At 34.9% G+C, this 14557-nt stretch overlaps 1 protein-coding gene across 1 annotated transcript; it reads left to right on the top strand.

The window, feature by feature from the left end:
* Nucleotides 1-717: 717 nt before the first annotated feature.
* Nucleotides 718-13572, top strand: LOC112000323 (small ribosomal subunit protein bS20c). Its single transcript, XM_065768126.1, has 2 exons — nt 718-835; nt 13092-13572. The coding sequence occupies exons 1-2, from the start codon at nt 827-829 to the stop codon at nt 13323-13325; spliced, it is 243 nt and encodes an 80-aa protein (XP_065624198.1). The 5' UTR covers nt 718-826; the 3' UTR covers nt 13326-13572.
* Nucleotides 13573-14557: the final 985 nt, after the last annotated feature.

Here is a 14557-nt window from a genome sequence, read left to right as displayed (position 1 = left end):
TTTTACTAGTAATAAATTTGTCCATAGCTCCTTTTTGAGATTCAATTAGTTCTTCTATTTGTCTTTTTTTTTTTTTTCATATCTAGATAAATATTTTCTAGTAGACATTTGTAATTAATAAATATTTATGAATAAATGAAACACAATCTATAATATAAAAAAAAAATTACAATTTAACTAGAATAATATAAATTTAATGTATAAAATAATAGAACCTATTTTATCAAAAGCACAATTGTAGCTTTACTTAATATGATCACTTTACACTTTAAATCTACACAAAAAAAATTAAAATTAATATTAGTACAAGGTAAATTATAAACGTGTAAGACTATTGAACATTTAGACCATTCAAAACCTGTAAGACTATTAGAATTTAACTCTTTTCTCTTTATGGGTCTGTTGACCATCTAAATCTGATTTCTTAAAAAAAAAAAAAAACACACACACACACACACACAAAACGTGTAAGACTATTGACCATTCAAAATGTGAAAGACTATTAGACTTTAACTATTTTCTCTTTATGGGTCTATTGACCATTCAAAAGCCAAAAGGTTCTAGAGAAATCTAAAAGAATCTAGTAGTTTAGCTTCAGCCTTTAGCCAAAAAGAAAAAGAAAAAACCCAGACACTCACGCCTCTTCAAAAGAAAAAAAAAAAAAAAACCCAGACCCGTGAGCAAAATAGAAAGGCCAAGTCGGCATTTAAGTGTAGTGTGTGAGGCGGCTCCAACTAAGAAAGCAGACTCAGCTGCAAAGAGGGCTCGTCAAGCCGAGAAAAGGCGCATCTACAACAAATCCCGCAAATCTGAAATCAAGACCCGTATGAAGAAGGTGCTTATTATACATTCTTCTAATTTAATTTCTGTATAAATTTATAGTTTTTTTTCCTCCTTAATTTTTATTCTTGTTTGTGTTAAACGGGTTTATTTTTCATTGTTTGTGTTGAATGCTCTAAAAAAGTTTGAGTGTGAAAATTTGTAAAGAGGGCTATGTTTAATTCTATTTTTGTTGTGGGCTCGCACTTTATCTGGTATTAGGATAGTTTTTACGTTCGATTGTTCAGTAAAAGGCTTCTAGATATCAGTGATGATATAATGATATTAGAGCTAATGAGCTCTGGCTCGAATGGCTTCTTCCCTTGTAAGAGCAAGGAAGGGGGTGAGGTTGTGGGTTCAAGACCCATACAGGGTGTGTGTGTAAATTACCAATATATAGAAAAATTAATGGTATAATGATGTTTTATATATTGTTTCAAACTGAAATTTTCCTTTTAGAATATGAAGCTATGTATCAAATCATCTTGATATGAAACTTCTCTTTTTGTTTAAGAATCATTAACAGGGTCACGATAAAGATCAAAGATCTGCTTTTCTTCAAATTAGTGTGATCTATCTACTATAACATGAAACGCACTTCCTCCTATCAACATTGGCAGTCTGACGATTCTCAGCACAACCTTGGAGACCTAAATTCTTATGATTTTTATTTCTTCTTTTTGTTGTTGTTGTTGTTGTTGTTGTTGTTCTCTATTTCATGTGTGGTTAAACTAAACAAAAATAAAAGGGTAAAATTTATGCACAGTTTCTTAGGTGCAATATATGGTTCCCAATTATTTTTAAACACAGCTGCATTGAAGTTACTTGTCTTTGGAAAAATAATATTGTTTGTGTTTCATTGGTGAATGCAACTATGTGTTTGTATTTATTTGGGGAACCTAATGTACAACACTTCACTTTACCTAAATTTTGTCCCAAATTAAAATATCCTTTTTATTTTTTATTTTTTTAATGTTTGGTCCATATCTGAATGAAACATCCATGTCGATATCTAGATTGGTATCATTCCTATATCTTTAAATTATTGAGGTAGAATCTGGAGTTTCAATCCGTAGGCCTCATTATTTGCCTGCTTTCATGGACAGAACCTTTCATGAGTGAATCCAGAATTGAACTCTCTAAATATTATTATTGTGTTATTCAGAGATGTCTTGGAACTCCAACTGAGCTTAAAAGTTAAAATTTGAAAATGTAATTGTAATTTGAAAATTGTGTGATATCTCATGGTCCTTTATTGGAACTTAGGCACTCTCAAAGTGACCTTAATTGTGACCCCTTTTTTATTATCGCGTGTTTGGTTGACATGCCCATCTGTCTGCTCTTTGGAGCTTTTTTCTGTAAAATTTCAGTGGTCTAATTCTGATGTTTAGCAATTCCATAGTTTTTGGTATGATATTCTTGCAACTTATATAAAAGAAAAGGTATGATATATTTGTGTAAAATTTGCCAAAAACCTCATTAAATAGTCTGTGTGTGCATCTTTGTGCACTCACGCAACAGAGAACTACAATTGTTGTTAGCCAGCAAAGACTCCATCTTGCTGCATGGTTGATCTAGAAGTCTTTTGGTGAACGCTTTTGTGGGCATTCAAATTGGTTTGATTTGTTGCCCAGTTTTTTATTTTATTTTAAATATTGTCTTCATGTTTGTCATATTTCTAAATGTGATAAAGAAGTGAATATTAGAAAGCTCTCCATATAGTCTTTACTGGCTAAAATAGGCATGCATTTAGATCATAAGAAGTTTAATGGCTACAATGAATGAATGTGTTCTTCAGACATGTGTCAAAGTCCATTACTAGCATCATGCAAGAGTTAGTTTAAGCAATTGTTTTCTTCTTTCTGGATAATGGATATAGTGCATACATTGGACAAATTTGAGCACATTATAGAATTTGGATGTCAATAAAATGCTCATTACTTTACCGATAAATATTATTACTTTGCATTGAAGATGAACCGGTTTGTCATCTTCAATTTCTTGATAGATGTTATACTCAGTGTAGTCAAAGGCAAGCCGGGTGCTCGCCTAGGCACTCGGGCGAGGCGAGGCGCCACTAAGGCGCCCTAAAGGCTCTAAGGAGAGGTGCCTTTAGTGAGGTGCTTGCCTTTAGAGCCTAGGCGAGCATGGCGACTGCCTAAAGGCATGAAAAAGGCACTAAGGCGAGAGCCTCAAGTGTTTTTTATTTTTTATTTTTATAGAAGTTTGTTGTGAAACCTATTTTTACATTATTAATTTCAAAAGGCATGGTATAAAACCTATTGTTACTTAAATTAATTTACAAATTTGTTTTGCTCAAAAAAAAAAAAAATTTACTAATTTGTTTTGTAAGACTTATTGTTGTATAGAAGCTTGTTGTAAAACGTATTGTTAGAACTAACTAATAGAGCCTAAAATGTTAATCCTATTTTGGAAATAATTTGATAGACCTAATTTCTTCATCCTACATATTGAAAAATACTTCATTATAATATTATAATACACTAGGTACATATGATTTAAGTTCTATATGTATAATAAATACATATTAAGAATTTGGCGCCTTGCTTTATTCGGGCTAGCGCCTTTTTGTTGCCTCATGCCTTGGGCAATACAAGGCCTTGGCGCCTTAAGGTTGCCTTTGCCTTTGACTGCCTTGGTTATACTATAGTTAATTATTTTGGCATTACAGTGGTAGCTGAAGGACAAACATACATACAGTTTCTTGAAATTTGTGTGAACTCTCTTGAACTGGTTGTGTACCTTACAACAGAGAGCATAAGTGGGTGTGAGCTGGTCAGGGTATCCTGATTGTCTTTGGAGTGGCATTTGAAGTACAAAAATAATTACTGTTGCTTGATATTTATCAATACCCTCTTTAAACATTAGGCATTCAATTGGAGACTCACCAAGCTAGCTGTTGACTAAATATGAGCCTCCTGTAATTTTTACTTGACCTCTTAACAAATAGTTTATCCTTTATATGATCTGTAAAATGTCCATGTAAAGACTATGAAGCACCTGAGTATATGCTGGAAAATGGCCTTTTTTGTAAGTAGAACTAGAAAACAGGTACAAAAGAGAGAGAAAGAGGGAGTTTCCCTTAAAATGCTTGTTGATCCTTACCTCTCCATGTGTGTATATATATATATTGTATCTATATAACCAAATACATGTCCATGAAGCAAGTATATGTGACATCACTATGTCAAGTACTATTGGAAATTCTACGCAGACAATCATTATCAATTATCTGGGATATTCATAGGGACTGCAGGAGGGAGCTAACATAGTTGAAAGCTGTGGGCAAGGAAAAAGATTTGGATGAAGTTGGTATGAAAAATAGAGGTGCCTGTCCAAAAGAATAGAGGTTCTATTGCTTCTACTATATGTGACTTGACTGAAAATAGTGTGTTATTAGGCTGCGTTTGTTTTGGGTGAAAACCATTTCCGGAAATGGTTTTCGAATTTTCCTTGTGTTTGGTTGCGCTGGAAAATGCAATTTTCCGGAAATCATTTTCAGTTGACTCACGGTCAAGGGTGAAAATAATTTCCGGACTCATTTTCACTTCAAATGAGTTCCGGAAAATGGAGAGAATGAGAGAGCATGAAGACAGAGAGAAGAAAATGGAGAGAAAGAGAGAGCATGAAGACAGAGAGAAGAAAATGGAGAGAAAGAGAGAGCATGAAGACAGAGAGAGGGAAAGAGAGAAAGAGAGCACCGCCGTCGCCGAAGAACCGGGCCTCGCCGAAGAACCGCGCCGCCTTCGCACCGCGCCTCGCCGAAGAACCGCTCCTCGCACCGCACCGCACCGCCTTCGCACCGCACCTCGCCGTGAACCCAGCGCTCGATCTCGATCTCGATCTCGATCTCGATCCCCGAAGAACCCAGCGTGCGCCTCACCGTCGATCGTCGATCGTCGATCGTCGTCGCCGCGCCTCTTCCTCTTCCTCGATCTCTCAGCTCTTTTTTTTTTTTTTTTTTTTTAAGTTTGATTGCTGTTGTTGTTTTTTTTTTTTTTTTTTTTTTTTTTTTTTTATGAACTGATTATTGTTGTTGTTATTGTTGTTGTTGTTGCGTTTGCCGGAATTTTTGTTGTTGTTATTGTGGCCGGAATTTTACTGCCGGAATTTGTTGTAGGAAAATAGCATTTTCCTAATTGAACCAAACACATGAAAATATTTTCCACCCCAATTTTCATAATACAACCAAACACTTAAAAATATTTTCCTTTTCCGGAAAATAGCATTTTCNTGATTTCTTAAAAAAAACAAAAACAAAAACAAAAACAAAAACAAAAACAAAAAAAACAAAAAACGTGTAAGACTAAACTATTCAGACTATTCAAAGCTCAAAAGGTGTGAGACTTCCCATCAAAAAAAAAGGAAAAAGGAAAATGGTGTAAATCTATTAAGCCTAAACGTGTCTCTTCTCTTTATCACTAATCACTTTATGGGTCTATTGAGTATTGACCATTCAGACCATTCATTTATTGAAAGAATCAAAAGGCTTCTTCTAGAGAAATCTAAAGGAACCAATCAACCAAACCAAAGTTCAGCTTCAGCCTTCAGCCAAAAAGCTCTACTCTACAGCCTCTGCTCACTCCTCTTCAAAAGAAAAAAAAAACCCAGACACCCATGAAAAGAAAACTGAGAAACCCTCTTCAAAAGAAAAAAAAAAAAAAATCCAGACACCCATGGAAAAAACCGAGAAACCCTCTTCAAAAGAAAAAAAAAAAACGCAGACACCCATGAAAAAAAAACCAAGACACCCAGCAGCATTGCAGCAAACATGAAGAAGACGAAAGAGAAAGGAAGAGAAAACAAAAAACGAACTTTCAGTGAACACACAAGTCTATTGCCAACACAGATATAGTTGATGAGTAAGCCAACTAATGAGTATTTTTTTTAGAATCAATCAATATAGAGAGAGTTAGAGAATGAGTTTTTTTTTTTTTCTTTCTTTTTTCTTTCTTCTCTTATTTGCCTCTTCTTTCTCCTTTTGTAATATTTCCTTCTGGCCGTTTGTAATCTTTTCTTATGCAAGCTAAAGATTTGGTGATGGTCTGATCTGAGAGTCTGATCTGATGGGATTAGCTTTCGTCACATTGTCACTTCAACTTTCTTCTCTGTTATAAACGGGCCTATGTGAGAAACAGGCCTTCATGGCCTGATGAGATTTGGTGATGGCCGTTAGAAATCTTTTTTTTTTTTTTTTTGGACGAGAAATGGGCCTCTGTGAGAAACAAGCTTTTAAGGTGATGGCCGTTTGTAATTTTTTTTTTCTCAGATGAAAAAATAATATTATATGATAAATTATTATTATTTGGGGCCCTGTTATAAGTGGGGGCCTTAGGCGGTCGCCTAAGTCGCCTATAGCTTCAGCCGGCCCTGCTCACTATATGAGTTCAGAAAAGCTGAATTGCAAGAGCTATGATCCGTATTATTCACTCTGCCATAGTTTCCTACATCCAAATAAGAAATGATCTAATGGAAAATTATTTTATGAGACATCTCCCTTATGATGTGTGATATGTGTGGGTTTCACACGTGGGTAGGTCTCATGAGATACATTGTCGTCCAAATGGAACTGCAACTGCAAATCATGTACATATTTATACTACGTGTGCATGTTTATACTGCCTTCAATTATTACTTGTATGCGTATTTATACCACAAGTATTTAACCGCAAAAAATAGAATTGTCATAAATTGTTCGATGGAATTTTCTGTTGATATTATGCCCTCAAAACTCCAAGGATTTATGTTGTAGTTGCAAAACTTGGCCTTTTTTTGCCAAATAGTATAATTTTAGAAAAAAAGCACTACAACAAATTCGAGTTCCAAAAAAAATGCTACATAAATAAGTTTGACCGTGTGGTATTTAGCAAATTTTTCCAAAAATTATGCTATTTAGCAAATTTTTCTTGCAATACTTTCCTTGGTCATTTTAGAATATAAAATTATGGACCATCAACATATATAAAAGTTGAGGTCTCTCTAGCTCTTATAAGCTCAAGGTTTAATGAAATGGAGCATTCTTCGTTTGGGGAAACTTGTAGGTCTCCTTGGAATGAAATTAGAGAGAGGATAACAAAACGAGTATTCAAGTCGTTCTGCAGGAGATTACCAATTTATTTTTATATTCGCTCTTTGCGGCAGCATGTTTCAAGGTTAAGTTGTATTGTAGTTACGGAAAAAGAGTGCAGCTGGTAATTCCAAGCATGACGGTAAATGAGTGCAGCTGGTGTCCACCACCAGCTTCTAGATTCAAACTAAATTTTGATGCGGCTATTTTCTTGGACTATAAGTGTTTAGGTGTGGGAGTTATTATCCGAAATGAGAAGGGAGAGGTGATGAGAGCCATGTCTACTAAAGGTCCCTGGTGTCTGATAGTGATGAAGTAGAAGCTTTAGCATGTCGCAAAGCTCTAGAGTTTGCCATTGATATCGGTTTTTCCGAGTTGGTGATCAAAGGGATAGTGCAAAGTGATGAATTCTATTCGTTCCAGTGGTGCAAAGGTTGGGCCATGTGATTGAGGATATCCAGTCTCTTATTTTTGGTTTAAATTGGGCAGATGCAAGTTGGGTGAAACGGAGTGCAAAATCTGTTGCCATAGTTTAGCTCGCTATTTGAAAAATGTCTCTGAAGATATAGTTTGGATAGAGGATTTTCCCCCACCAGGCTTGGAAGCCTTGTATCATGATTCCTTACCATTTCAATAAATGAAGTATTGTTTGTTTTTTTAATATATAAAAAAGTATTTTTAAAAAGTACAGCTTATTAAACTAGTTTTTTAGATACAAAATTTTCAAATTGTCTATTTTAAAATTGAAAAAAAAAAAAAAACTGCCAAATAATCTCTACTAAACTAGTAGCGAGTTGGGGAATTCATTACAGGTTTTTAATCCGATGGAACCTAACCCTCGCTTGTCTTCTTTCTCATGTGTATATATTTGACCTGCCTTTTTGATGTAGTGAGGTTTACATGTTTTTTTCTTTTCTTTCTTTACATTAGCCTCTTGTATACTGGTTTTGTGACCATTTATTTATGACATACATTGTATTTCTCTTTTCATATATATGATGATGTATGTTTTTTCTTCACCTGTCTCTACATATGTTGTTTCTTTTCTCTTTTATACATGTGTTTCTTTATGTATGCAATCTTTTTTTGCTTCACACATGATGCTTTGATAAATTTTGTTTAAGTTTTTCAGAAAGACAGGTTGTAAAAGTCTACCATGCCATAAACTCTCTTATTGCAAAGTTTTTCAAGAGTTTATGTTTTGTATTTCAACAAGTGGTTATGAGTTTAGTGATTGTTTGAGGGCCTTTTTGGGTTGCCTAGCCACGTGTGGTCTGTTGGAGGGATGACCTTACTAGGCTCGGTTTTGTTTGGGGAGTTGCATCCAGAACTCAACATTGGGCCCCATGGTCCAATGGCTACCGGCGTATTTTTAAGCCTACAAAAGCATTAAAGCCAAAGTCTAAGAATCACAATAATGGTTGAATAAATATATAATATGCGTTTGATATGATAGCTTTGATTAGTAGTTGTAATAATAGTTGAAATAAAGTAGTATTTATTTAGAGGTAAAGTAATCATGTACTCAATGATGTAAATTTAAAGATATGGAAGCAAAGTCACTTATCTTTGCATGGTTTATAGCTCCAGCTATGTAACATCAGTGAGCTGATAGGATTCTAGCAGAACGCCAGCGGTAGAGGCTAATTAAGCTTGCCCCTCTTTTCATGCATTTAAATGAGTTTAAGTCTTGGTTAATAGTTGTAATAGTAGTGTGAATAAAGTAATATGTATTTAAATGTAGAGTAATCATGTATTCAATGATGTAAATTTAAAGATATGGAAGCAAAGTCACTTATCTCTAATGGTTTGCAGCCCCAACTGTACAGCTTCTGTGAGTTGATAATATCCCAGCAGAGTCACCCTAGCGGTAGAGGGGAGTTTGCCATGATAACTTCAAGATTGAGGGGGAAAAATGGGTGCAATTGGAGGGAGAGAGAGTATGTCCAGCTATGTGTAGGGGCTGGTTAAGCTTGCCCCTCTTATCATGCACTTAAATGAGTTTTCTCCTTAACAATACTCTTTTAGTTGTTGTGAAGTTATGAATAATGTTGCCTTCCATGAGAAGGGCTTTTGTATGGAATATATGTGCCTTCTAAGAGAAGGGCTTTGATATGAGATCTTGGTGTCTTCTAGGAGAAGTGCTTTAGTAATAGAAGTTCATGCCTTCCATGAGAAGGACTTTTAGTATGAGTGTTTGATATTTCTTGAGAAGTGTGAAGATGGTAAAAGATATAGATGTTTTGTGGGATGTAGTATATGATATATGGAAGTATGTAGTATATGATATATGGAAGTATGAGAGATATGGAGGTTAAAGATAGTAAAAATGTGAGATTATAACCGCTAGAAAAGTTGTAGAGATTGCTTTCCAAGAGGAAAGATTTTGTAAGAGAAGAGTATGGAGATGTGTTTAGGTATTTGGAGATAGGAGCAGTAAGATAGATGTATTTTCTGAATATGGAGAGTGAGAGAATGAGTATAAGAGTGGTAATAGTGTTGTAGTATGTTTAGCAATGTTGCTGGGATTTATTGCTGAGATTTTCGAATGAAGGATGGATAAGGGCTTATGAAGGCATTTATGAGCTAAGGGTTGAAGAGTTTAGTTCCTCATTTAGTAACTAAAAACTCAGAAGCTTAGAATTTTATTAAGAACTTAAGAAGATTATTAGAGGGAGAGAGAGTAGAGAAGTTTTATGAGAGAGTTGTTATTCCCCATTGGTGTCCCCCCTTTGAGGTGTTGATGAGGGGTTCCATTTAGAGCTGAGTTTAAGGGGGTATTTTAGCAAATAATCTCAGCCAAAATCTATCCCAATTAGCAATGAATTTTCAGAGAATTCATCTTAAGATTTAGCCAAAAATGGTATATGTTTAGTTTTAAGATGTTCTTGTTGTTTTGGATAAGAGCTACTGAGGAAAGAGCAGCAGAAAAGGAAGGTATTTTGGCTAGAAAAAGATAGTTACTTTAGTTGATTTTGGTTTTAGCCAAATGTGAAAAATTAGTAATGCTAAGGCTACTGGATCAGTTGTTACATCTGTTTTGAAAAATCTGTCCCAGCTATTAGGAAAAGCTGTGACAGCTATCATGAGACAGTTGTCACAGCTGTCATAAGATAGCTGTTACTTTGGGCAGAAGCAGATGAGGTCAGCTGGGTGATTTCAGACTGCTGGAAAGGGCATTCAATATTTATTTCATGGATTTGCTTGAAAATGGTAAGATCTCTTTCAATGGTATCTTGCTTTTTTGGGTATAGCAGTTGGTAGCTGAGATTTTAGTATTAAATGGCTGATGATATCACTTCCAGCTAGGTGTCAAGTGCTGAATACACTGTTGGGGTTCTACTGGAAATGTTTCCTTTTTGGGTGTTTGTATTTTTGGTCCAAGTTTCCATTACAACATGTTTTTAGTAAGTAATAGAAGGATTGGTTGAAAGTTAATGAAGCTTTAGAGCTTTGGTTAAGGTCTTATTGTGTTGTGACATAATCTTTGTGAGCAAGAAGAGTATTTAATGCTCTGCTCTGGCAGCTGGCAGAGAAATATATTTGTTTTTATTTATATAATTAGAACTCACACAACAATATGGAATGAACATACCCTAGAGGTAAGGAGATGCCATTTAGACATACTTGAGTGTTATGTGAATAGTTTTGCATATGATAATTAATTCTCGTTCTACGCTTGCCATAGAATTTTTTTCCCTTCTTTTTTTTTTTTCCCAAACCCAAACATTGACAATTAGACACTCAACATCAATACAAATTAGAGTGCTCTTAAGCAAACCCAACCTCCCCTCCCCCCCCCCCCCCCCCCCAAAAAAAAAGAAAGAAAAAAAGAATCAATGGCATAAGCAAAAAATATTCAATTTGAAGCAAATGCCATAAATTGCCTACTTACATGTCAAATTCTGAAAGCAAAGTTACAATATGGTGATCCTAAAATTACCAAAAAGATGTGGTCTGCAACATGCTAAACAAGTAATCATTGAGTCCATTCCAAGAACCTTCTAAACAAGTATCATGGAGTTGCACTCTAAGAGAGCAAACCTTAAATCTAGCTCACTTATAAATTGATGCCCGAGTGGTTGGCCCTACAAAGGACGCAGAGGCAGTGGTGCCAAAAGGGAGTTGATATGGCAGTTAAGAGGTGGTGTATAGACATATGATAAAGGCAGTAGGGCCAGAGTGGAAATGTGACAGCCTTCAAAATAAGCCTTATATATGTCTAGGGTTTGAGAAAAGAAACCCTACACAAATACATAAGCATGAGCCGAAAATCAGATCTGAAAAACTGATTTTTGTAATTCTCGATAAATACCTCGATAGATAGTATCTGTCGAGCCTCATTAAACCTCGATAGATAGCTGTCTGTCGAGCAGCTGTCGAGATTTAATGAATCAGCACTTCTTCACTTGTTTCTTGGACAAATTTGCATGGCTTCAATACTAGACTTGAACTCTTGTTCTTTGAAATACTAAACCCATCCTAGATATACCCAAATACAAGTAAAGTGCGTTTTGTCAAAGGATTAGCCAATTACATAAAATATTGACATATTTTCTTAACATCAAATCACATATGTCTTAAATAAAAGATTGTTGTGAGGTGTCTTCTGTTTTGGACCTGGCTCTATCAAGTAATGCAAAAAGGTTTCTTACAGAAGTCAGAAACCTAGAGTCACCATGGGCCATGCTGCTTGTATCAAATAGAGAGAGAAGGGCAGGTCTTCTCCCTCACATGTGGACATAGGCAATCATGGTGAACCATGTTAGATTTGTGTCCCTTTCTATTTTGGGCTTGTTATTTATTTATTTCTATTTTTGATCTAATAACAATATCAACTGAGATAAGCATACATCTTTAAAGATGCTCCAAACGTCCAAGGGCAAGGAACATCAACTTGTTCCTGTCTCAAACTCGGACATTGTATCCCAATCTCCCAAAAGGAAATGATTTCTTTTCTCTAGTTTCATATCCCAAGTTAAACTCCTAAAAGATCCAATATCTAGCAATTTCAAATTCTTCAAAATCTTTGCCACAAAGTTTTTAACAGTTTTTGAAAATTATCTAAAATGGTTCAATTGCATTCTGTCAATTTCCAAAAAAAAGAAGTTGGGGCATATACATTTTTTGAAAGGCAAACCCTTCAAAACTATTGCTTACAAGCTATTGTAATATCTTTCTTTAGTTTGTCAATGAAATGATTAAATATAATAATAAAAAAAGCCAAGTTTTTCTTCGAGACCTTCAAACCATTTTAAAATTGTGACGTGTTGTTACTTGACCAATTAAACCCAACACCATCCATGGTTTGAGAATTAAAAAATAAAAAAATAAAACTCGTGGGTTAAGTTGAAAGGACACATGACATAATTTTAAAGTGGTTTCTCTTAGGCTCTGCTTGGGAGAAGGGAATAGAATGGAATGGAAAAAGAATAAAAAGAATAATTTTAGAATATTCTTCTATTATCTTGTTTGGAAGTTTTAATGAAGGGAATGGAAAGTTCATTCCCTTGTTTGGGAGTTTAAGTGGGAGGGAATGGAATGAGTAGGAGGGAACACTCATTCCTTTCTATTCCCTTAAAACCTCAAATTTTCATTCCCCCCGAATTGGGAGGAATGAGAGGGAATGAAATTAGATTTAACCATTCTATTCCCTTAATGATTCTTTTTACTAAAAGGAAAATATGTATTTTCCGGAAAATATTTTACACGAAACAAACACAGCCTTAATCCCAAGTCCCAGCTAGCTGGGGGCTAATAGGACTTTTTATCGTTGTTTTTTTTTTTTTTTTAAAGAATTAGAATGTGCTCAAGGCCTTTTTTTACCTCCTTTTTGGTTCACCATGAAGGAATATCTCATCGTCCTCGCACTCTTAATTAATCTCTTTGTTTGATAGTTTGTATCAGTAATTATTTCTTAGGGGAAAACAGGATATTAAAAAAAAGGGAAAGGGAAGATGACTTGTTTTCCGTAACTTGAAGTAATGGTTACTATAAGGTTACTTTACCCGTTTTATAAAATAAATCTTCTATAACAATGATGATATTAATGCTTTAACAAGAGAAAGGCAGAAGCTTAGGGTGATGTCCTGTAAAAAATCTATCAAAATCTTGTGACAAAGGTGTTGAATTTTTTCTAAGAAGTTCCTGATGTTTTTTGTGAAATTTATTTCAACTTTTCCAGGTTCTGGAAGCTCTTGATGTGCTCAAGAAGAAAACTGATGCAGCATCTGAAGAAATTGTTCCAGTTGAGAAACTAATTGCAGAGGCATATTCAGTTATAGACAAGGCAGTGAGAGTGGGAACATTGCACAGGAACACTGGAGCACGTAGGAAGTCTCGGCTTGCCCGGAGAAAGAAGGCTGTGGAGATCCACCATGGCTGGTATACTCCGGCTGCCAGTGTCAATGCAGTGTAGAATCCCCTGCAGGCTGTGAAAAATTATGTAATCCTATATTAAAGTTCCTTATTCAGAGTTATATGAATCCTATCATTCAAAATTTTGAGGATTCTGAGTACTTTTAGTTGTAGATTAGTTTATAGCATCATTTTTATTTTTTATTTTTTGTTGTTGCAAAATCTGTTAGCTTCTTGTAATCTATAACCTCTGAGCTTGTCAGTGTATTGCTTAATCTTGTTGATATGGAGTCATTGTTTTTATCTGATTTCCTTTCTTTGATGCCTATCGTCTGGGGATATAATTGCGAGTGGTGCCCAAAGCTGATACGAATGAATAAACAAAGTGGATCCCATGTGGAATAATCAATAAATTTGTAAAGAGTCATGATAAATGGGTGCCCTCAAGACAATTATTTATAAATTATTAAATCATTTTAAAAAAGTTTGATACAATTTTTATAAGAAATATAAAAAGTCGTTAAATTTTTTTTTCCTGATTTTTTTTAAAAGTATATTATAAACCAATGCATCTGTCAACTTTTCCTATTTTTATTTTTATTTATTTTAGATAATATAAAATTTTAACTGATGACATTCTTCTAATAACATTGCTTGTCATCATCATTTTTTAAGCCAAAATATCAATTAATTTTTTGTGTAGATGAAGTTTGAGTCTCGATAACAAAAGACTTTGACTGCAAATTAACACAATTAATCACTTAAGTCCACCCAATTAAATTAGAATGCTGGAAAAAATTGTAATTCATTTATGGTTCGAATTTGGAAAGGTGAGGGATGATAACGATAATGAGGAGAATTATTTATACCATTCGGGATTCATAAAAGTAGTATCTTCACGTATGCTTCGGTGGGGATAGTTGTTTGCATCTCCAACAGTGTGTGCGGCGTAATAATTTGCTCATACATACGGTCGTCCATTTTCCTGAGTTTCAAACACCAGTATGTATAAATGTATCCATCAAATTAATCTTGTGTCTCAAAAGTCAAAACCAGGAGAAGCAATGGGCCAAAGTAATACTAATAGCAGAGACAGGATAAGCAATTTTATTTACCGGACCCTCTCCTCTGTCACGTCCTTTCGTTTCTCCCAACCACAAGCATTTTGTCCACCGCCTCTGCCATGGGACTTCATCAGACACAGACAACTCTATAACGTTAAATCCCTGCATTTGTCTAATGGAACCATGTGGGTTAGACATTTTTTCCTGGGTCTATATTTAAATTGCTATA

Source organism: Quercus suber, unplaced genomic scaffold (genome assembly GCF_002906115.3).
Source record: "Quercus suber isolate HL8 unplaced genomic scaffold, Cork oak 2.0 scaffold_890, whole genome shotgun sequence".
NCBI lineage: Eukaryota > Viridiplantae > Streptophyta > Magnoliopsida > Fagales > Fagaceae > Quercus > Quercus suber.
This window is presented reverse-complemented; position numbering and strand designations above follow the sequence as displayed.